Here is a 23,512-nt window from a genome sequence, read left to right on the forward strand (position 1 = left end):
CCAATAAGAGCAAGGTTCTCAGACTTATTGAATCTGTAGCTTCCTGTTTCTGTCAGATTCGGGTTTCTCACTCACTTTACACGTCGTTCTCTTCACACTCGGCTGTTTTCCTCTGCTTTCTGTTCATTTTAAGTTTAAGTTTAATTTTTTTAGATAAGGGAATGTTATTGAGATTGTTTGAGTGTAAGTCTGTACACATTTCTGATGATTATACCTTAAAATTACCCAAAGACAACATATTGTACACTACTGCTCAAAAGTTTGGGATCATTCAAAAATTGTATCTCTTAAAACTTTGCCTTCATCAAAAAATAAACAACTTTTGCAGTAATTACAGCTTGGGCATTCTAGCTGTCAATTTTTCAAGATAATCTGATGAGATTTCACACCATGCTTCCTGAGAAAAGCTGAGATGCTTTTCTGCTGCTCTAGAAACGGGCAGATAACATCATCACAGACCCCTCTCACCCCGGCCACAACTTGTTTGCACTTCTCCCTTCAGGAAGACGCTACAGATCTCTGTGCACTAGAACATCTAGGCGCACATGTGTATATATACACTATATTGCCAAAAGTATTCGCTCACCCATCCAAATAATCAGAATCAGGTGTTCCAATCACTTCCATGGCCACAGGTATATAAAATCAAGCACCTAGGCATGCAGACTGTTTTTACAAACATTTGTGAAAGAATGGGTCGCTCTCAGGAGCTCAGTGAATTCCAGCGTGGAACTGTGATAGGATGCCACCTGTGCAACAAATCCAGTCGTGAAATTTCCTCGCTCCTAAATATTCCACAGTCAACTGTCAGCTGTATTATAAGAACGTGGAAGTGTTTGGGAACGACAGCAACTCAGCCACGAAGTGGTAGGCCACGTAAACTGACGGAGCGGGGTCAGCGGATGCTGAGGCGCATAGTGCGAAGAGGTCGCCAACTTTCTGCAGAGTCAATCACTACAGACCTCCAAACTTCATGTGGCCTTCAGATTAGCTCAAGAACAGTGCGCAGAGAGCTTCATGGAATGGGTTTCCATGGCCGAGCAGCTGCATCCAAGCCATACATCACCAAGTGCAATGCAAAGCGTCGGATGCAGTGGTGTAAAGCACGCCGCCACTGGACTCTAGAGCAGTGGAGACGCGTTCTCTGGAGTGACGAATCGCGCTTCTCCATCTGGCAATCTGATGGACGAGTCTGGGTTTGGCGGTTGCCAGGAGAACGGTACTTGTCTGACTGCATTGTGCCAAGTGTAAAGTTTGGTGGAGGGGGATTATGGTGTGGGGTTGTTTTTCAGGAGCTGGGCTTGGCCCCTTAGTTCCAGTGAAAGGAACTCTGAATGCTTCAGCATACCAAGACATTTTGGACAATTCCATGCTCCCAACTTTGTGGGAACAGTTTGGAGCTGGCCCCTTCCTCTTCCAACATGACTGTGCACCGGTGCACAAAGCAAGGTCCATAAAGACATGGATGACAGAGTCTGGTGTGGATGAACTTGACTGGCCTGCACAGAGTCCTGACCTCTGATAGAACACCTTTGGGATGAATTAGAGCGGAGACTGAGAGCCAGGCCTTCTCGTCCAACATCAGTGTGTGACCTCACAAATGCGCTTCTGAAAGAATGGTCAAAAATTCCCATAAACACACTCCTAAACCTTGTGGACAGCCTTCCCAGAAAAGTTGAAGCTGTTATAGCTGCAAAGGGTGGACCGACGTCATATTGAACCCTATGGATTAGGAATGGGGTGTCACTTAAGTTCATATGCGAGTCAAGGCAGGTGAGCGAATACTTTTGGCAATATAGTGTATATACAGGGGTTGGACAATGAAACTGAAACACTGGCCAATTTAGTGTTGGAATAAAAAAAAATTTGACCAGCCTGGTGGCCAATCTTCATTGATTGCACATTCCACCAGTAAGAGCAGAGTGTGAAGGTTTAATTAGCAGAGTAATAGCACAGTTTTGCTTAAAATATTGCAATGCACACAACATTATGGGTGACATATCAGAGTTCAAAAGAGGACAAATTGTTGGTGCACGTCTCGCTGGCACATCTGTGACTAAGACAGCAAGTCTTTGTGATGTATCAAGAGCCACGGTATGCAGGGTAATGTCAGCATACCACCAAGAAGGACGAACCACATCCAACAGGAGTAACTGTGGACGCAAAAGGAAGCTGTCTGAAAGGGATGTCCGGGTGCTAACAAAAAACATAAAACCACAGCTGCCCAACTCATTGCAGAATTAAATGTGCACCTCAACTCTCCTGTTTCCACCAAAACTGTCCGTCGGGAGCTCCACAGGGTCAATGTATATGGCCAGGCTGCTATAGCCAAACCTTTGGTCACTCGTGCCAATGCCAAACGTCGGTTTCAATGGTGCCAGCAGCAAAAATCTTGGGCTGTGGACAATGTGAAACATGTATTGTTCTCTGATGAGTCCACCTTCACTGTCTTACCCACATCCGGGAGAGTTACGGTGTGGAGAAGCCCCAAAGAAGCGTACCACCCAGACTGCTGCATGCCCAGAGTGAAGCATGGGGGTGGATCAGTGATGGTTTGGGCTGCAATATCATGGCATTCCCTAGACCCAATACTTGTGCTAGATGGGCGCATCACTGCCAAGGACTACCGGACCATTCTGGAGGACCATGTGCACCCAATGGTTCAAACATTGTATCCTGAAGGCGGTGCCGTGTATCAGGATGATAATGCACCAATACACACACAACAAGACTGGTGACAGAGTGGTTTGATGAACATGAAAGTGAACTTGATCTCCCATGGCCTGCACAGTCACCAGATCTAAATATTATTGAGCCACTTTGGGGTGTTTTGGAGGAGCGAGTCAGGAAACGTTTTCCTCCAGCAGCATCACGTAGTGACCTGCCCACTATTCTGCAAGAAGAATGGCTCAAAATCCCTCTGGCCACTGTGCAGGACTTGTATCTGTCATTCCCAAGACAAACTGATGCTGTACTGGCCACAAAAGGAGGCCCGACACCATACTAATGAATTATTGTGGTCTAAAACCAAGCGTTTCAGTTTCATTGTCCAACCCCTGTATATATAACAGCCTAAGATAGATTAGTATTCATCATCTGTCAACTCAGGGTCTGTCTGTGTCGGATCGGGTGGAAAGTCAGTCTTGGAACTGCTCTCTCCATTCTTCAAACTGTCCTCCGTTCATTGTAGGAGCCAATATGCTGTATTCTCACTGAGTGTCGAAGCCATCAGTCATTGCAGGGTGACAGACATCAACTGACAGATGTATGGAATACACATCAAACCTAGAAGTCCAATCACAATTTCCTTCTCGTTTTGTCTGGCTTTCTTGCTTCAACAGAGCTGTGCTCTCGTCTTCTCTTGGGGAAATAGGTTTACACACGCTGCACCACTTGGAGTGTCCAAACAGTGTGCACAGGAGTGATTTCTTTTCAAATTACACCTTTCTGTGTCTCAGTAACTGGATACTTAGGATGTCTCTCAGGTTTAATTTACAGATAATTAAATTTTCAATTCAATCATGTCATGCTGTGTGTGTGTATGATGAATAAAATCAGAATTCGAGTTTAATAACTTGTGATGTCACTCATATGGTTTTGAGTATCCAGGTCTGTCCAGGACTTCGTGAACTTTATGGTCAGTTTTTGACCGTAATAAATGAAAGGAGCCGATACACACACACACACACACACACACACCCCTAACACCCACCAAACACCCACTTTTGTGTGTTTGTTATTTTGTAATAACAACGTAACTATCACTGCTAAAGATAACTACAAGTCATGCATTTTAAAATAAAAATAAATAAATACACAGAAACTCAGAATGACTGAGCAAGACTGAAAATTAGTTTTATTATCAAAAAATATAAAGCAGCTGTTCACTAGCATTCAGGTTTCCAGGATTTTTAAACTCACTACAGACTTTTATTATTTATTATTATTACTTTAAAGAATACAATAGATAAAGTAAAGAAGTGGTAAGAAGAAGCAATCTACACTCCTGATATTGTGCATGTGATGGGAATTACTCAAACAGCGCTAAAGTAAAGTGGCGATAAAAGAAAGGTTTCCTCCTCCAGCAGGAGGACTCGGAGAGCCGCTCTCGGGTTCTGAGGACGTTTCAGCGTCCGAGCACCGTGGCCAGAAGCGCCATGCGGATGTACATCCCGTTCTCTGCCTGCCGGAAGTAAGCGGCGCGAGGATCCGTGTCCACCTCCACACTGGAGAACCGAACAGAGGACAGAAAACAGATAGTACTCAATTATACTATGTAACAAATTTTTACTTTTTTCATGTTCCTGGGAAATAAGTGTTATTGTAACCCAAATAAAGAGAAAAAACCCATCTTCGCCATGAAAGTTTTGGGCAGTTTTTTAGTAAAATGGGCTAATTTTGAGGTTTTCGTTCTCTTAAAAGCCCAAATTCCAAACTTCAAGAGGCGTAATGGCTATTTTTTTTTTTTTAATCATTTTCCATCAGGAAAATGTCATTCACTACCCGGGAACAAAAATCGTGTTCAAAGTGTAATCATAGTGCAGGAAATACAGTCAGAAAAGTACTGGCACCCGGGTGAAACATTTTTTCATTATTTTATTAATTTATTATTTCACAGTAAGGATTTTTTTCCACAAATCGTCACACTGTGTAACATGAGAATTAAAAAAAAACATTTTTTAAAAAATATTATTCCTAATTGTGCTTAATTCTTTCTTGTTATATTCGTCATATTAAAAAAAGGTTGAGTTTTATTTATTTATTTCCACAAATCGTCACACTGTGTAGGAAGAAACATCAGAATTGTTTTTTTTTTTTTAATTATAATTCCTAATTGAAATCTTAATTTTTTCTTGTTATATTCATCACATTAAAAAAATTGTGAAATTTTTTTTAGTAAGTTTTATTTATTCATTTATTTATTTATTTTTTTTTTATTTCCACAGATGGTCACACTGTGTAGGAAGAAACATCAGAATTGTTTATTCCTAATTGTGCTTCATTAATGTGCCATTTGCTTTTTTTTTTTTTTTGCCCAACTGGTGACATCACCAGCTCAGGATTCCTTTTTCAGTCTCCTCCTAGTGAGACACGTCTGTAATGAGTTTCTATCAGAGCTGTGCTCACGTTCACACGTGTATTAAACATGGCTGACGGCGTGGTGACGCTACATGAATACGGCGGCCGAGAAGCACGAAACACAATAACAAAAACTCCGAAAACACAAAGACGAATCAGACAAAGCGGAAAAGGTAGGTATAGTTTGTTAATGGAATTCCTCCCTCTGATTGGACGAGACATCCGTCACTCAGGGTGTACAGGAAGTAGGAAATTGTGTATCTAACTTTATTTCTTGCACACGTGTGGAGTTCTGCCTTCACATTAAACCATTTTATAACAATCTTTTAAAGAAAATAAACATATATATTTATAAGAAAATGGAGTTCATTCAGTGCAACTTTGAGGAAGGACGTTCATATGGCGTGATTTTGGATATACTGATAGCGTATCATGGCGTAAAGATTAGTTTGCAATCTCTAAAAAACACACCAGGAATATTTGGAAGCAGAGGTGGACAGTAACGAAGTACATTAACTTGAGTACTGTACTTAAGTATACTTTTTGAGTATCTGTACTTTACCTGAGTATTATTTTTTCTGGAAACTTGTTACTTTAACTTCACTACATTTGAAAGACAAATGTACTTTTTACTCCACTACATTTCTGTCAAGGTCATTGAGTAGAAAATAGTTACGTTAATCAGAGGATGATTTTTTTCCACTCTTGTAGCGTCACGTGTCGTGAAGTTCAGTGGTTTTCCGTCATTTTTTGAACTCTGATCAATTGGTGGCAAAATGCACGAAGACAGATCGGCGGCCCAGTGTGCGCATCCATGGCCGTACTTAGACAGTATGTTCCAGTTTTTAGAAGAGTAAAGATTCTTTTCGTTTAAATGTTTGCTTTGGATGGCACAGTGGCTTAGTGGTTAACCCGTTTGCCTCACACCTCCAGCGTCCTGGGTTCGTGTGTGTGTGGAGTTTGCATGTTCTCCCAGTGTTTGGTGGGTTTCCTCCGGGTGGTCCGGTTTCCTCCCACAGTCCAAAGACATGCTTCTAGGCTGCCCGTAGTGTGTGATTGAATGCGATGGGTTGGCACTCTGTCCAGGGCGTTTCCTGCCTTGATGCCCGATGACGCCTGAGATATGCACAGGCTCCCAGGAACCCGAGGATAGATCGGATAAGCGGTACAGACAATGAAAAAAAATATATGTTTGCTTTGTTTACCGAAAACAAGCCACATTGCAGCCTACAAAAACTCTCCATCCAACCTGCAGAAGCTTATTGAGGTATGTATACTTTTAATTTCTGGTTAAAAAAAAATGGATAGTGCCTGTGCCATGAAGTATGTATGGTAACTTACTCCTCATACACTTCCGATGAAGAGGATTTCTTCTCTAATATCAAGCACACAGGAGACATCCAAACAACTGGATGCATATCTAACATGTACAGCTGCAGGTATGACTATGCTGACATCTTATCCAGCCTTTTCCAATGTCACTTAAACTGAACACAGCCCTCCCTGCCTCAGCGGCCTGTGAGAGGCTTTTTATTGCAGCTGGAATGATCTTTAGCCCAAGAAGGGGAGCAATTAATTTGCATAACTTTGTGAACCAGCTTCTACTTAAGATGAACAAGGACTTTTTAAAAGTTTGACTTATTTGACCATATGTATGATTTCTCTCCACTAGTGATCTCTTAGACATAGTATCATGGTCACAACTAATGGTTTGAAATTTTTGTTTTGATGGCAAATAAGTCTTTGTTTTGCTTTGTTAAAGCAGTGTTGCTGTTGGGCAGTTATATAGATACAGTTGTGGAGCTGGGTTTTAAAGCAGGTTGGATCAGTCTGCATTTACAGACCACTTGATTCAAATGTGCATGAATGGATACACGTACACTACTCACAAAAAGGATATTCGGCTTTCGGGTGAAATTTCAGGATGCACCTAAAATGCACTATAACCTTTACAGGTGAACTTAACTTGACCTTCTCTACACTTTTGAATGCACATGTCCAACTGTTCAGTGTTTCAGTACTTTTTGCATAACTTGCTGTTCTCTAACAAGGTGCTTAATTTCATCTTCATGGACGACAATGCTCCAGCTCATCGAGGTCGCATCATTAGGGAACGGCTGCTGGAGGCTGGGGTACCTCAAATGGAGTGGCCTGCACTTTCTCCAGACCTGAATCCCATAGAAAACCTATGGGGATCAGCTGAGTCGCCATGTAGAGGCTCGTAACCCTGCACCCCAGAACCTCAATGACCTGAGGGCCGCCCTTCAACAAGAGTGGAGTGCCATGCCTCAGCAGACAATAAGTCAACTCGTGAACAGCATGAGATGTCGTTGTCAAGCTGTAATTGATGGTCAAGGGCACATGACAAATTATTGAGACATTGACATTTTTTGTTGTTGTATACCCACCACTGTTGTTGGCTTTTGTTTCAATAAATTGTTTGAGATGAGGAAATCACCATTGCATGCTTCTACTTAAATGCCCTACTTTCATGATATATCACATCACTGTAGCATGAACCTTTTCCATTTTCCATAAATTTCACCCAAAAGCCAAATATCCTTAACTTTTTGTGAGTAGTGTAGATGTGTACTTCTTTGTTGGGGGTGGTAGGATCGTTAAATAAAAAATTAAAATGATGTGTCTGTCAATTCAGTTGTTTAATTTCTTAATTTTAACATAACACTTAATTTTTTAGAATGTAACATTCTAAATGCTCTTAATTCCACAGATACTACAAACTGGTCAGTATATTCACTAGGTTGCTACAAAAGGTACTGTAAGTATTGCATACAACAATGCAACAATAATAAAACTTTTTACTTTTGATACTTAAGTACTTTTAAAAACAAGAACTTTTGTACTTTTACTTAAGTAAAAATATTTACTCCATTACTCCATCTTTAATCTTTACTCCATTACAAGTAAAAAGTTGTAATGTTTGACAAGTAGTATCTGTACTTTCACTCAAGTAAGGAAGTTGTGTACTTTGTCCACCTCTGTTCAAAAGAGCAAACTATTCCAGATTAAAGGATGTAAGGAGTGCTATAAGAGCAGAGCTGTGTTCATACACACACCAATGCACTTTCTACTGCTGCAGCCTGCTGGACTTCCTGTATATCCTGAGTGACAAATGTCTTGTCCAATCAAATTCCATTCGCAAGCTATATATACACCTTTTCCACTTTGTCTGAATAAACTGGTTTATGTTCTATAGTGTTTGTGTGCGGGACCATATACTGTATGGTTGTTGTGTTGTGTTGGGATGATTGACACCACAGTGTATCCAGCGCACCTGATTTCGTTGACTCTCGGAAGCGGATGCATGACCACCATTTTCCTCTTGGCTCCGGTCATTATGTGAGGGGTCAAAATGAACTTCCCGAAACACTAAAGAAGGGGAAAAAATCCAACAGAACATGATGTTCAAAATACAATACACAAAAGGGATAGTGAACACATCCACACACACACTCACACCTTTAACCACAAACCAACACACACACCCACACTTACTCACACACCCACATAACCTCATCCAAACTCACACACACACACCCCAACACACCCTCTCCTGACCTCATCCACACACACCCAAACTCATTCACCCCCCACCCACATAACCTCATCCAAACTCACACACCCCAACACACCCTCTCCTGACCTCATCCACACACACCCAAACTCATTCACCCCCCACCCACACACACTCACTACCACCCCACCCCCAGACACACACACACACACACACACTCCCACTTACTGCTTTGTACTCCTCCTCAGAAGCAAAGCGCTCTTTCTGTATGCGTGTGATGTACAGGACGTCAGTATCAGGCAGAGCCTCTTCAATACTGCTGAACTCCTCCTGATGGACAAAACACGGCAGACGTAATCAGCACAAAAATTACAAACAGATAAATATCTCTTGAGCGGTCAGGCACACTGACCTGCTTTATGCCTTTGGACGCAACAAAGTCGACAATCTCGTGAGGCATGCTGAGGTTCTTGGGGGAAACATAGCGCAGCGTGATGCGATACTGGGTGAGCAGTCGGGCTAAAGAATGGACCGTCCTGCCGTGCTTCAGGTCACCCACCATAGTAATCTGTACAAAGGCCAGAGTTACAAACAAATACACAACAAGCAACACAAATAAACCTCTTCTCAAATAGATACAGACTGAAGTACAAGGATTGAATGGATCTAAGGATCATCTTATCATCTTTTATTGTCTAACTAACTAACAATCAAGCAATAAATGGGAGTATTAAAGTGCAGTAAATATGGAAACTGGTCAGTCATTAGAGTCTGACGGAGGCCAGGAGCAGATAAAGTTTGTGGATTTACACACCATATTTTCTCAGTATCACTATATAACAAGCTTCTCTGGAGATTTGTCAGATTAAGCTTATGTTTGTTGCAGGATAAAATACTTCTCATGATGGGAAGTGAACTGACCTCAACCCAGGATCCAAACTTTAGGATCAAGGTCAATACGAGTCTGAGATATTATTAGAACAAATCCAGTTACTTTAATCCCGGGCTAGATAAACCTCTCTCAGTGGACTTACAGTCATTCCGTTGACGGTTCCAAGCTCTTCTCGGATGGTGAAGATATCTAGCAGGGCTTGAGTTGGATGTTCCCCGACTCCATCGCCAGCGTTGATCACCGGTCTGCGACAGTGCTTTGCAGCTTTCTGTTGTGAAGGAAATAAAAAAAAAAACCAACACAAAAAACATACTTAGTCCATTTACGAAATCTATTTCAGATGTTTGACCTTGTTCTGACCTTCACCCAGTTTGGATCAGAGCCAGAATCAGTATCAGATGTTTACTATTATAATTTCTATATGAATGAAAGAAGAAATGAAAGAAAGAGTAACAACGCCCCTCAGACCTCCAAACCCCCCACTGCCCCGCCTACCTCTACAGCTCCGGGCACCGGGTGGCGCAGTACGATCACGTCGGTGTAGCAGCTCATGGTCTGCACTGAGTCGGCCAGGGACTCGCCCTTCTGTGTGGAGGAAGTGGCTTCACTGAAGTGCACCACCGAGCCACCGAGCCGCTGCATCGCTGCCGCAAAAGAGCTGCTGGTCCGAGTGCTCACCTCATAGAACATGGAGGCCATGACCTTACCCTGGAACAAGACACACGATTACCAAAGCTGGACATGTTCCAGTTCAGAAGTTCCTCTGAAGAACTTTTATTTGAAATGAAACAACCTTTATTTGTCACATATACATTACAGCACAGTGAAATTCTTTCTTCGCATATCCCATCCTTGGAGGTTGGGGTCAGAGCGCAGGGTCAGCCATGATACGGCGCCCCTGGAGCAGAGAGGGTTAAGGGCCTTGCTCAAGGGCCCAACAGTGGCAACTTGGCGGTGCTGGGGCTTGAACCCCTGATCTTCCGGTCAACGGCCCAGAGCCTTAACCACTTGAGCCACCACTGCCCCCATTTATTTATTTATTAATTTAATTTAATTTATTAAAAGTTTATTTATTTCTGTTAATAATTTCTAATTTTTTAATTAAATAATTAAAAATAATTTAATTTTTTTAAATAATTTTAATAATATCTAATAATTTAATAGTTTATTTCTGTTATAATATTACTTTATTTCTGTAAAGGTGAGTTGTTTTTATCTATCCCATGTTCAGTATATAAAATAAAAGTAAACGTTTTTGTTTCTTGATTTTGTCTTTCTTTAGTGAGAAGCAGTAATACATCTGCACACGGTTCAATGACACTGATGTTTCTTGAGCAGCATTTTATTCAGTGCAGTGAGAGCTGCTTACCTTCAGGATATCCAGGCTGCGTTCTTTCTGGACCATTAAGCGAAGTGTGTGAGCCACGTTGAACAAGTGGGACATCTGAAACCACAAACATGTTAATTAAATATCTTCAAAGAAAGATTTCTGGCTAATTTACACAGAACGCCTTATCTTCTAATATATCTATATATTAGTGATCAACGTCTGCTGAAAGCTGATTGGCTAACGGTGGCCTTCAAAACAGGAAACCCAGTCCTGAACAGAAATTAACTCCAAATCTCAACTTGTCTCAGAGTCTTCATCTATCTGGTTTTGTGCTCATGATGGTTTCAGGTTCCTGATCTAGGCTGACAGGAGAGGAACCTGACATGGTCTTCTGCTTCATAGCTCATCCACCAACACCCAAGGTCTGATGTTTTGTGCATGCTGAGATGCTTTTCTGATCGACACAGTTGTCCAGAGTGACTATACAACATGAGTTCCTGAGGTCTATCATCAGTCCCACAGAACTGTCACTTGCTCAGGGTTTTTATGTAAACAGCACGAGATCAGCCATTTCTGAAAGACTCAAACCAACTCACTCTGATGTTTGAAGCTTATAAAACTTAATCTCCAAGCTCTTGACCTGGATCTGCACTCCTGTCACATGACTGGCTGACTTGATAACGGCATGAATGACCAGATGTACAGGTGTTCCTATTAAAGTGGCAAACTTTTCAATGATATATAGGGGGGAAAAAAGGCAATCATCGAGGGGTCCATTCTGTAGCTCAGAGGATGAAGATGACAGAATTGCGAGTTCCTGGATGAGGATGATGAAGGTTGCTGACCATGGCCTGTGATGGACATCAGATCTTTCACACCTTCATTTGTTTCTCTCTCTAGTTTCCTCCTGTAGCAGTTTTTCACTTCAGTCTGTAGACACCTCAGTACATGTCTCATCTCCGTCCAGTTCCCAGCTCGGAAAACCCATTTTCCTTTATTATCTTTGATTGTTCTTTGGAAAGAAACATACCATCCTTGTCAGAAGAACATTATCCAAACACACATGCTCTCAAAGTCCATCTTTATCCATCCCACCTGGATCACTATGGAGCAGATTCCAGTCGGTTTCTCAGACAGAATCTTGTGATTTAGTGATTAAGAGCTTTTTTTTCTGGAGCTGCTGCTACATATATCCATGAAGATGGCAGTGTCGCTCTCCTGGGTCTCTAAAAATCATCATGACTTGAACCTTGTCTTCCCAGTGCTTGAATTTTCCTCTTGGAGTTCAGTTTGAACTTCATCTCTGATCTTCAGAGAATTCCTGACAACATGATTGTGTGTTGCATGATATCCCACAGAATATAGGGTGTCATTTTGAATCTTGGATTATTTTAGGTTCCTCTCAGGTTCTGCACAACCCACATTACAAATGATGTTCTACAAAACGTTTACAAAAGCATTCATCTGGCAGAGAAGAACAAAAGTCCAGGAATGAGTGAGAACAAGTGAGAAGGGTTGAGGAGTTGGTGATGATCCGGAGAAAAGTTTCTTGATACTGTACCTGCTCCTTTGTGAACTGGCGTGCAGAGAGGATGTGTTGACCCACTAAAGGGTGAAGCAGAGGCGAGGTCTGGAGGTGAGACACGGCTGGAGCCTGGCTCGTCTGAGGCGACAGGATCCTGGCCAGAGGAGGAGGGTGCGAGCACGTCTCTGAGACCGGGGCTAATTCTGAGAACGAGAAAAAAAACACACAGATCAAAAAATACCCTTGAAGCATCATTAGACCTTTTATTAATATAGAAAGTTCTAGAAACATGGACATAAGTTGCAGGTGAAAGCAGAAGACAAAAAAAATAAAAATAAAAAATAGTGCTTTGTAAAGTGCCGAGCCATCAGGAGCCTTCCATTATCTAGTATAATGATGAAGGTTATGGAGAGATCTGAACAGATTAAGCTCTGAATATCTTCTAGAAGAACGACACTGAAGGATTTTACTGCTTCCGGATGCATCAACACTGAACATCTGACTGATTCAGACAACAATGAGATTCTAGTCCGATATTTTCATCTCTGTGTATCTCCATTAAGAGCTGAATAGTGATATTTCCTTTAAAGAACATATTTTCATTAAAAAAAAACAACAGACTAAACATTAAGATTCTATGGTTTACATGTTTAGAAAAAAGGAACTGAGGGCACAGAGCCTTTATCACCACCACACATACATTACAGCAGAGTGGAATTCTTCTCTTCACATATCTTAGCTGAGGAAGTTGGGGCCAGAGCACAGGGACAGCTGTGATACAGCACCCCCTGGAGCAGAGAGGCTTAAGGGCCTTGCTCAATTACCCAGCAGTGGAGCTTGGTGGTGCTGGGGCTTGATCCAGGTTTTCACATATCCCAGCTTCTCAGGCAGCCAGGGTCAGGCTCTAAAGTAGGCAGGAGTTAAGGGCCTTGCTCAAGGGCCCAACAGAGGTAGCTTGGCAATACTGGGGCTTGAACCTCTGACTGTCCGAAAAGTGCCCCAGAGTCTTAAGTGCTTGAGCCATCTTGAGCATGGTATTGATGGCATCTTTAATTTTCACCCAAAAAATATCCATCATCTACTGTTTTTTATTATTGCTGTGAAGTGTTTCATGAAAGTCATTACAGTAGAACAGACTCCATATCTACTCAGGCCTGTAGCTTCTATAGCTCCTTAAGAGCTTTACGTGCTCTGCCTGAGCAAACAAGAGACACGTTTTGATTGAGACGTCCATGTTTTGCTCCACATGGAACATATGGAACGTTCTTCTACACACACAGTGTCATGAACGCAGCCACAACGTCCAGTCATTACACTGACTGCTGTATTTTGCTTGATGGTTAAACTGAAACTGGTATAGAGCTTGAAATGGTTTCATCAGTGAACTCAAGAGCTGTAGTGGGTTTCTAAGACACTATCACACACCATGGAGAGCTGTGAGGGTTTCAAAAAGCAAGTACCTCCGTCTGAACAATATCTGACATCTTTCTAATAAAGTTTTGAATAAATCGGGATTCAAACATCTGTCGTTCTCACGATTACTAAGGATCTGCAAACTTTAACTCATTAAACTGATCATAATCACTCAGCACTAACATAATTAACAAAAAAAAAAAAAAAAAGCTCGCTGAATTTACTTTAGCAGATTCATCTTTAACATTCTGAATACAATCAACCCCCTGAGCTGAGACTTGAACCCATGATGCCTGGTGCTCTGTAACAGAAACATTACCAGGTTTAACACCATAGTTATAGATGCTTTCTAACATCAGTGTCAGATTTCACACTGTAACTGCTTTACATGAACTGATCACATCTAGAAACAGGTTTATAGATAACAGTTCTAACAATTTAAATCGATTTTTTAGTGAAATTCGAGCCCGGATGATTACCTGGTGGAAGCCCGGGGTCAGAGGTGTGGTGGACACGAGGCGGGAGCATGAAGCGGTCTCCAGCTGATCGGCGTGGACTCGCAGCTCGAGTACGCAGAGATTCACTAGGAGTCGCTTGCCTGGGATGCTCAGGGGTCTGTGCACATATACATATATATGTGTATATATACATACATATATGTATATATGTATGTATATAAAACTGCAATAAACCAGAAGAAATATCCTCCTGAGATAAAAACTAGCTGAAGTCTTACCTTCTGGACATCCTTGGGCATTTCAGAGGCTGATGACTGATTCGGAACTGATGCCCACGTCCTCACATCCTCACCGTAACCAGGAGGAACCAGCACCTGGATGGATTAGAGGACACAGGTGGAGGAATCTCTCTCTCTCACATACATACATACATACATACATACATATACACACACACACACACACACACACACACACACACTATATTGCCAAAAGTATTCGCTCACCTGCCTTGACTCGCATATGAACTTAAGTGACACCCCATTCCTAATCCATAGGGTTCAATATGACGTCGGTCCACCCTTTGCAGCTATAACAGCTTCAACTCTTCTGGGAAGGCTGTCCACAAGGTTTAGGAGTGTGTTTATGGGAATTTTTGACCATTCTTCCAGAAGCGCATTTGTGAGGTCACACACTGATGTTGGACGAGAAGGCCTGGCTCTCAGTCTCCGCTATAATTCATCCCAAAGGTGTTCTATCGGGTTGAGGTCAGGACTGGTTCAGGCCAGTGGTTGAGGCCAGTCAAGTTCATCCACACCAGACTCTGTCATCAATGTCTTTATGGACCTTGCTTTGTGCACTGGTGCACAGTCATGTTGGAAGAGGAAGGGGTCAGCTCCAAACTGTTCCCACAAAGTTGGGAGCATGGAATTGTCCAAAATGTCTTGGTACGCTGAAGCATTCAGAGTTCCTTTCACTGGAACTAAGGGGCCAAGCCCAGCTCCTGAAAAACAACCCCACACCATAATCCCCCCTCCACCAAACTTTACACTTGGCACAATGCAGTCAGACAAGTACCGTTCTCCTGGCAACCGCCAAACCCAGACTCGTCCATCAGATTGCCAGATGGAGAAGCGTGATTCGTCACTCCAGAGAACGCGTCTCCACTGCTCTAGAGTCCAGTGGCGGCGTGCTTTACACCACTGCATCCGACGCTTTGCATTGCACTTGATGATGTATGGCTTGGATGCAGCTGCTCGGCCATGGAAACCCATTCCATGAAGCTCTCTGCGCACTGTTCTTGAGCTAATCTGAAGGCCACATGAAGTTTGGAGGTCTGTAGCGATTGACTCTGCAGAAAGTTGGCGACCTCTTCGCACTATGCGCCTCAGCATCCGCTGACCCCGCTCCGTCAGTTTACGTGGCCTACCACTTCGTGGCTGAGTTGCTGTCGTTCCCAAACACTTCCATGTTCTTATAATACAGCTGACAGTTGACTGGAAGTTGGAATATTTAGCAGCGAGGAAATTTCGCGACTGGATTTGTTGCACAGGTGGCATCCTATCACGGTTCCACGCTGGAATTCACTGAGCTCCTGAGAGCGACCCATTCTTTCACAAATGTTTGTAAAAACAGTCTGCATGCCTAGGTGCTTGATTTTATACACCTGTGGCCATGGAAGTGATTGGAACACCTGATTCTGATTATTTGGATGGGTGAGCGAATACTTTTGGCAATATAGTGTGTATTAGATTTATATATATATATATATATATATTTATATATATATATATATATATATATATATATATATATATATATATATATATATATATATATGTTTAGAATCATCACGCGAATAAGAAAGTTTCAGGAAACCTGAGCTCACCTGTCCGTCAATGTAGGCCACCTCCCCTCTCAGCACCACTCGCATCACTTTCCCCTTCACCCTCATTCCCTCGAATGGAGTCCACTTTGACTTGGTGAACTGCATGTGCTTCGGGATGATCCACTCTTGCTCCAAATCCACCTAGGAGATAACATTTTGTGTGACATTCGCTTTCCGTTTTTTATTTTCACAGATTCGGGGAAGTTATTTGTAACTACAGACCTCTACGTAGGTATTCTCCTGAGGAGGAAGAGAGAAAATCCGAGCCGGGTTTTCGTACAGCCGCTTGATGATGTCATCGATGGTGAGACGGCCTTCGCTGACAGCGGTGAGCAGCAGAGGCAGCATGGTCTCCAGGCCTGGGTATCCTGGTGGAGGTTTTTCCGAGTCCTTCTCAGCCACTGTGTGAGGAGCTGCAGAAGGATCGGATTCACATCTTATAGACACTCGCTGTACACCGTAGCTTTGTCTGAATTATGAATAGATATTTTTAATCACTTACCATGATCAGTGGCGAAACAATCAATGATATCTAAATTTTCCCACAGAGCCTCCATGTCCTCTCGGGTGCCCAGCATGGGGCGTACCTCAGCCCTGCCGTCCCCAAGAAGTGTCACGTTGTCTTCACACAGGAAGAGGTGATGAGGGGCTACTTCACACGTCACCTGGATGCCTTTCTGCTTTGCAGCTCGAATGATCAGTATCTGAAATAAAATTAAAAAATAATAATAATAATCACGTCAGGTCAAAGATAAAATGCTGGAAGCTTGAACAGGTTTGTTCGGGTTCTTACCTCCTCTTTTTTGGCAATATGACAAATGTGAACAGGTCTCTGGTAAAGCTGAGCCACCATCAAAATGGCAGCTACCGTCTGCCTCTCCGCATGAGCCACTATGGGTAAGTGCTTTGGCCACTTTTCAAAGTGCTGCATTGAAAACAAACATTTCTCCGTTACTATAGCTACGACTCTACGTGACCTTTGGACCATTCTGACCAGGAGAACTTCTTTACCTCCATCCATAAGGAAACGTTGTCCATTTTTAGCGTGGAGTAAGTATCGTTTAAATACATCTTCAGACCAGCCGTGGCGCTCGCGATGGACGGCAGAATGGTAGCGTTGTCCGAGACGGCTCCCACGTACAGCGCGTAGTCGCAGCGACATCCAGCCTTCGCAAGCTAGACAGACACATGCAGGGGTATAAGATCACTGCGTTCACGATGCAAAGGAAACGTTAAACCTGTCCAATACATTACCTTTTGGACCAGGGCAAGTGAGCTGGAGTCAATTACAGCAGGGTTGGTGTTGGGCATGGCGCACACCATGGTAATGCCTCCTGCCAGGGCGGCGGCTGTGCCGGAGGAGAAGTCCTCCTTGTGGGTGGCACCAGGCTCTCGCAGGTGCACATGGACATCAATGAGGCCTAGTGGAAGAGAACAGAGGTGAAATAGTACGCAGAAGACCGCTCGTGATATCCAAATAGATCATGAAGTGTGATAGAAGAGAAGTGATGGAAGGTACCAGGTAAACGGATGAGTTTCTGGGAGGTCATGCTGTCAATGTGAGTCTTGATGGGAGGAGCTTGACCGATCTGTCTCAATGCCTGTGAAAAAGGTCAGATTATGGCTAATACCAGAGTACTGAACATTAGTGTACATCAGTGAGACTTGAAAGGAACACGAGAAACCGTTTGGACTGCAAATTCTCACCTGAACAAAGAGCTTGGTGCACTTGATATCGATGATCAGAGGTACGGAGTAATCCACCGCCATGCGACGTGTCCGGTACCCTTTGGTGACAAAGGAGGACAGACGCCGACCTCCAGAGTTCCTCATGGACAGGTTGATCACCATGTCAAAGTGGTTCTCCTCCAAGTAGTCCATGATGTTTCTCTGCTTATCCTTGTTGGGGCAGTCACTTTCCTCCTCGAAAGGCCAGTCCACAGCCATCACCTAAGGGGTAAGGCTCGGGTAAATAAGTCTTTAAAGATCAAGGCAGTGTATTGTTCTACAACTCGGCTTTAAAAATGACTCTGGGAACAAGATTTAAAACATTTCACTACATGTCATACTGTGTATGATTTCTTATGTGATGAATAAAAAAAGTTGTTTGTTCATACTTTGATGCCATGCTCGGTGTAGAAGTCTGCAGTGCCCAAGCTGGCATACAGGTTATACCCAAGACTCTCCAAAGCCTTAATTGTAGGCAGCAGCTCACTTTTATTCTGAAAAAAAAAACGTAAAATTTTAGAAGAATTATTAAGTAGAAACAAGTCGAGCAAACCTACAAACTATTGATTCAGTACCTTATAGCTGCCGATGGAGAGGAGAATGTTCTTCTTCGGGATTTTGAACCCCGTACTGAGCATGGCTTTCAGGTACGCCTCGTAGCGGTTCTCACCAAAACAGGCCACCTCGCCAGTGCTCGTCATTTCCACGCCCAGCACCACGTCGGCTCCGGCCAGCCGGGAGAAGGAGAACTGTGGAACCTTGTAGATTGAACAACAGAGAATTGAGAAGAAACAAAAACAAAGGGACAGAAGCCACTCAGGAATAAGAAATATTTTGAGCTGGAACATTCACGACATACACTGTTTAGTTATAATATTCAGCAGTTTTTAAGTTTTAACCTTTAATTTTGATCTCATCCCCAGAGGCTTTTTACCTTAACTCCTACAACTCCATTCCCAGTCATGAGTCCCACAGATTCCACCTCCTGCCCCATGATGACCTGCGTTGCCAAAGCCACAAGATCTACACCCAGGGTTTTGGAGACGAAAGGGAAGGAGCGCGACACTCGTACGTTACACTCGATCACTTTCAACTGGTCGTCCTGAACAAACATGCACAGTAAGTTTTTGTGTTAGCATCTGGTATTTTCTTTTAAAATAAAAACAACCTTAAAGAAAGTTAGCTTAGTTCTACATCAGATGATCTCACCTTCGCGATGAGCTGCAAGTTGAACGGCCCGGTGACCTGTAGCTCCTGACCGATGGCATGCACGATCAGTTTAATGCGCTCCATGGTCTTCTGGTTGATGTCCTGCGGTGGTGTAACCAGCGTAGCGTCTCCGGAATGGACTCCGGCATTCTCGACGTGCTCGCACACAGCGATGGCAATGACCACCCCATCACACGCTATTGCGTCCACGTCAATTTCCTGCGGCACAAAGCGAGCAAAACCTCACGTTATACAATTTCTTAGACCTAGTCCACACTTACACGGGTATTTTTAAAAATGGAGTTTTTCCTCTGTTTAAAAAAAATCTCGTCCACATGAAAACGCAAAAACACGGTCTGAGGTCCTGTCAAGAGCATGCAAAACCAACAGGTGGCAATATAATCTCAACCGTAAAGCCATGTTGGCCAATCAGAAGCCTGAGACGCTGACTTCACAATCAGTGTTGCCAGATAGGGTTTCTTTTGGTCATGTCTCACCAGGAAAAAGTGAATTGGGCAGGTTGATAAAATCTGGGCTGGTTTTTGATGCAACTGGTGGGTTTTTATTTTTGACTATAAACATGACATTTTATTAATTTTCTATTCAAACGAGCTTTACAATAAAGTGTAATATGTAATGTTGACGTTTTAACTACATAGTTCAGTTTAGCCATTAAGGTTCAGGAGAGTCCTATCCAATCAGACTTCAGCCTTGATTAGCACGATAACGCTGCAACCGGAGTTTTTGAAAAACTTCACCCTAGCAGGAGTTTTCAAAAATGTTCAGTTTCAGTGACCTGATGCTGCGTTTGCGTGTGGACGAACGGCCAAACCGCATAAAAAAAGCTGCGGATTAATAAATATCCGCATTCGTGTGGACAGGGCCTTAATCTTTCTGTCATCTTAGAACATTGCATTAGATCAACATTGTGTAGATTTACTGCACATGTTCAAACATTGTCCCGTTATTCCCGGTTTTTAAAAAGGCATGCGACTCAGACCTTGGCCTCCTGGATAAATTTGGAGATGACGACAGGATGCTCTTTAGACACGGCGACTGCGCTGCTCAGGTACTTCTCCAGGTCGCTATCAGAGTACGCCACGTTCATGGCAGCTCCGCTGAGCACGTAGGACGGCCTCACCAGGCAGGGATAGCCCACTGTCTCACAGAACTGCATGGCCGACTGTACAAGGAAGGAGAAGGAAGAATAACAGGAGGTCAGTCAGTGTCGGTATGACCTGCTACTTCATCTATCCATCAAACCAACCATACATCCCTCCATCCATACATCCCTCCATATCTCCATCCATCCATATCTCCATCCTTTCATCTATCCCGCCATACAACCATTCTTCAAACATCCTGCCACACATCCATTCCTCCTTTTCTCCATCTAACTATTCATCCATCCATCCCTCCAACAAATCATCTCTCCATCTAAACATTCATTTACACCTCTATCCACACATTCACCCATCCATCCCACCACACATCCCTCCCTCGGACTATTCATCCATCCATCAATTTATCCATTCCTCAACACATCCATCAAACCATCCATGCATCCCTCCTTCTATCAAACCATCCATCCCTCCATCCATCCGGACACACATCCCTCTTTCCCCTCCCTCGATCCATCTATTCATCCATCCATCCATCCATTAAACCATCAATTCATCCATCCCTCAACACATCCATCCATCCATCCAACTATTCATTCCTCCATCAACCCATCCACCCCAACACATATCCATCCATTCCTCCCTCCGTCCACCCAACTATTCATCCATCCATCCCTCCATCAACCAATTCATTCATTCATCCAACCATCCATCCAACTAACTTACTATTCATCCATCCACACATCTAATTAACTATTCATCCAACCATCCATCCATCCATCCATCCATCTAACTATTCATCCATCCATCAACCCATCCATCCCTCCACACATCCCTCCATGTAAATATTCATCCATCAAACCATCCATCCACCCAATTAACTAACTAATTCATCCAACCAACCATCCATCACACTATCCATCCCTCAACACATCCATCCATGACCTCCTACAAGAGGAGAAAAAGTAAATTAGATAATCTGTGAGATCTAGAACACAGAACATTAAGTTACGTTACAGTATGAAAGTCACAGACCTCAGTATCAGAGAGCTCTTTCCAGCGGGGTTGGCTGATTCCAATGGTGTCTAGCATCCGAGAAAATTTAAAGCGGTTCTCAGCAGAGTCGATAAACTCGGGCGAGGTTCCCAGGATGCGGCACTGCTGCCTGTGCAAAGACATGGCGATGTTGTTGGGGAGCTGGCCTCCCATGGAGAGAATCACACCCTCGGGGTTCTCCATCTCATAGATGTCCATCACCACCTAAGAGACAGGTCACAACATCAAAAAAAAAACCCCAAAAACCTCAACCTGACCAACTTCGATTGTGCTACTGAGTTCAGACTGTTTATTGTAAACACTCACAAAAAAGAAATATTTTAGTCTCTTCATTCTGATGTTTGAATTATTTCTGAATGTTTATAACTGTTCTTGCCTTTCAGTGCTCTCTCACTCACCTCAAAAGAGATCTCATCAAAATACAGCCTGTCGCACATGTCATAGTCGGTGCTAACCGTTTCGGGATTGTAGTTCACCATTATGGTCTTGTAACCCATCTGAAACAGAAGAAAAAACATTTCTATAACCAGACCGTCTTCACAGAGCTTATCAGAGTCTGTTAAAAGGCAACAAAATATAACATGTCTAATTTAACATTATTGTATTGGAGAGCAGGGTTGCCAGGTTTCAGAAAAATACATCTATACCTAAAAAATAAAAAACAGGCACTAAGAAAGAGAGGCTTTGAGTTTGATACCGTTGTGAAAAAACATTTCTGATGCATTGTTTCAAAAATGATCCCAATTTTGTGTAAAAAAAAAACAAACAAACAAAAAAAAAACATGGCATGTTTGAAATGATGGTGTCTTTATTGTTAGCTGCATGTGCTAAACATGTGGGAGAGAAAATGTGTGTTTAGGTTAAAAAAAGGCATGATTAAGAGTGTGTTTTTAACCCCTGTGGTTTTTAACCACTGCCTCTCCTGATTAGAGATCAAGAGGAAGTAAAGCAAAATTTAAATTCTTCAGACACGCCCCCTTGGGAGGAATCAAGCAGAGTCATTGATGCTGTATATGTTTGATGCACAGAATCGTGTGGTTTGTGTAGAAGACTGACCTTTCTGAGCTCTTTAATGCAGCCCACGGCACACCAGTCGAACTCCACGCTGCTGCCGATGCGGTAGACCCCTGAGCCGATCACCATGACGTGAGGTTCTTCAAAGGCTACATCGCTCTCCGTGCCGTTGTAAGTCAGGTAGAGGTAGTTGGTGTGAGCGGGCCACTCGGCAGCCACCGTGTCAATCTGCTTCACCATGGGCAAGATCTTCCAGTCATTCCTCAGCTTCCTCACGGCCAGCTCGGTGCTGAAGATCAAACAAATCAAACATCTGCATGATAGAACTGTATACAGAACACATGTGAGAGAGAGTCCAATCTACTGCATGCTACAGACCTTTGGACAGAGAGAGCGATCTGCTTGTCTGAGAAGCCCAACTGCTTCGCTCTTCTCATCACCTCAGGAGGCATTGTGCTTTCGTCCTCATTGTATGTTTCCATGAGCTTCTCGTGATCTATGATGTTTTTCATCTTGTGCAGGAACCAGCGGTCGATTTTGGTCAGCTCATACAGACGATCTATGCTGTAGTCGGCATACAGGGCGGCGGCCAGCACAAAGATCCGCTTGTCTGTGGGAATCTGAAGCTCCTGAGGTAAAAAAATTATTTTCAGCTTTGAATGCAAGTCTAAAAAATTGTGATGCATTATAATAATAATAATAATAATAATAATAATAATAATAATAATAATAATAATAATGATGATGAACACTAACCTTTTCAGAAACTGGTTTGATGGTGTGGTCAAAGCCAGCACAGTTCTCATCCACCATCCTGAGAGCTTTCTGGAAAGCCTCCTCAAAGCTGCGGCCAATGGCCATCACTTCACCTGAGAAATGAAGAATTTTCTGGTCTTTGTTCAGATTTTAGGACAATCATGATGCATTTCCATGGATCCATCAATTCATCAAACCATTCCTCCATCCAGCTCTCCATCAATCATCCATCCCTCCATTTAGCCATCAAACGACTGAATCATCCAAACCATCTATCCATCAATCCATCTGTCCCTGGATCCATCCATCCCTCCATCCATCCATATATTCACCCATCTATCAAATCATCCATCCATCACTCCATCCATATAACGATTCATCCATCCCTCCAACACATCCATCCATTCATCCATCCAGCCATCAAACTATCCATCCATCCATCCATAGCATATTGGATATTCCACACAATATTAACTTCTCACACTGGAAAATAGGAAAGCAGGAAGTG

General features: G+C 43.0%; 1 protein-coding gene across 2 annotated transcripts in view; it reads right to left on the minus strand.

The window, feature by feature from the left end:
- Window positions 1–3,830: 3,830 nt before the first annotated feature.
- cad (carbamoyl-phosphate synthetase 2, aspartate transcarbamylase, and dihydroorotase) overlaps window positions 3,831–23,512 on the minus strand; it is a 30,071-nt gene continuing 10,389 nt past the window's right edge. For both annotated transcript variants that reach the window (XM_058391151.1, XM_058391153.1), the window contains exons 16-43: window positions 23,005–23,117; window positions 22,627–22,877; window positions 22,291–22,537; window positions 21,633–21,731; window positions 21,214–21,438; window positions 20,058–20,240; window positions 19,058–19,276; window positions 18,783–18,950; window positions 18,424–18,606; window positions 18,238–18,342; window positions 17,828–18,070; window positions 17,640–17,721; window positions 17,375–17,541; window positions 17,132–17,296; window positions 16,914–17,045; window positions 16,623–16,824; window positions 16,343–16,533; window positions 16,121–16,261; window positions 14,511–14,606; window positions 14,254–14,389; window positions 12,398–12,564; window positions 10,876–10,950; window positions 10,002–10,214; window positions 9,649–9,774; window positions 9,027–9,182; window positions 8,843–8,944; window positions 8,375–8,469; window positions 3,831–4,226 (exon numbers count right to left, since the gene is read on the minus strand). In XM_058391151.1, coding sequence (XP_058247134.1) covers window positions 4,127–4,226; window positions 8,375–8,469; window positions 8,843–8,944; window positions 9,027–9,182; window positions 9,649–9,774; window positions 10,002–10,214; window positions 10,876–10,950; window positions 12,398–12,564; window positions 14,254–14,389; window positions 14,511–14,606; window positions 16,121–16,261; window positions 16,343–16,533; window positions 16,623–16,824; window positions 16,914–17,045; window positions 17,132–17,296; window positions 17,375–17,541; window positions 17,640–17,721; window positions 17,828–18,070; window positions 18,238–18,342; window positions 18,424–18,606; window positions 18,783–18,950; window positions 19,058–19,276; window positions 20,058–20,240; window positions 21,214–21,438; window positions 21,633–21,731; window positions 22,291–22,537; window positions 22,627–22,877; window positions 23,005–23,117 — 4,382 coding nt within the window. In that variant the 3' untranslated portion in view covers window positions 3,831–4,126. The remainder of the gene's footprint in view (window positions 4,227–8,374; window positions 8,470–8,842; window positions 8,945–9,026; window positions 9,183–9,648; window positions 9,775–10,001; window positions 10,215–10,875; window positions 10,951–12,397; window positions 12,565–14,253; window positions 14,390–14,510; window positions 14,607–16,120; window positions 16,262–16,342; window positions 16,534–16,622; window positions 16,825–16,913; window positions 17,046–17,131; window positions 17,297–17,374; window positions 17,542–17,639; window positions 17,722–17,827; window positions 18,071–18,237; window positions 18,343–18,423; window positions 18,607–18,782; window positions 18,951–19,057; window positions 19,277–20,057; window positions 20,241–21,213; window positions 21,439–21,632; window positions 21,732–22,290; window positions 22,538–22,626; window positions 22,878–23,004; window positions 23,118–23,512) is intronic.

This window comes from Hemibagrus wyckioides, linkage group LG06 (assembly GCF_019097595.1).
Source record: "Hemibagrus wyckioides isolate EC202008001 linkage group LG06, SWU_Hwy_1.0, whole genome shotgun sequence".
Classification (NCBI taxonomy): domain Eukaryota; kingdom Metazoa; phylum Chordata; class Actinopteri; order Siluriformes; family Bagridae; genus Hemibagrus; species Hemibagrus wyckioides.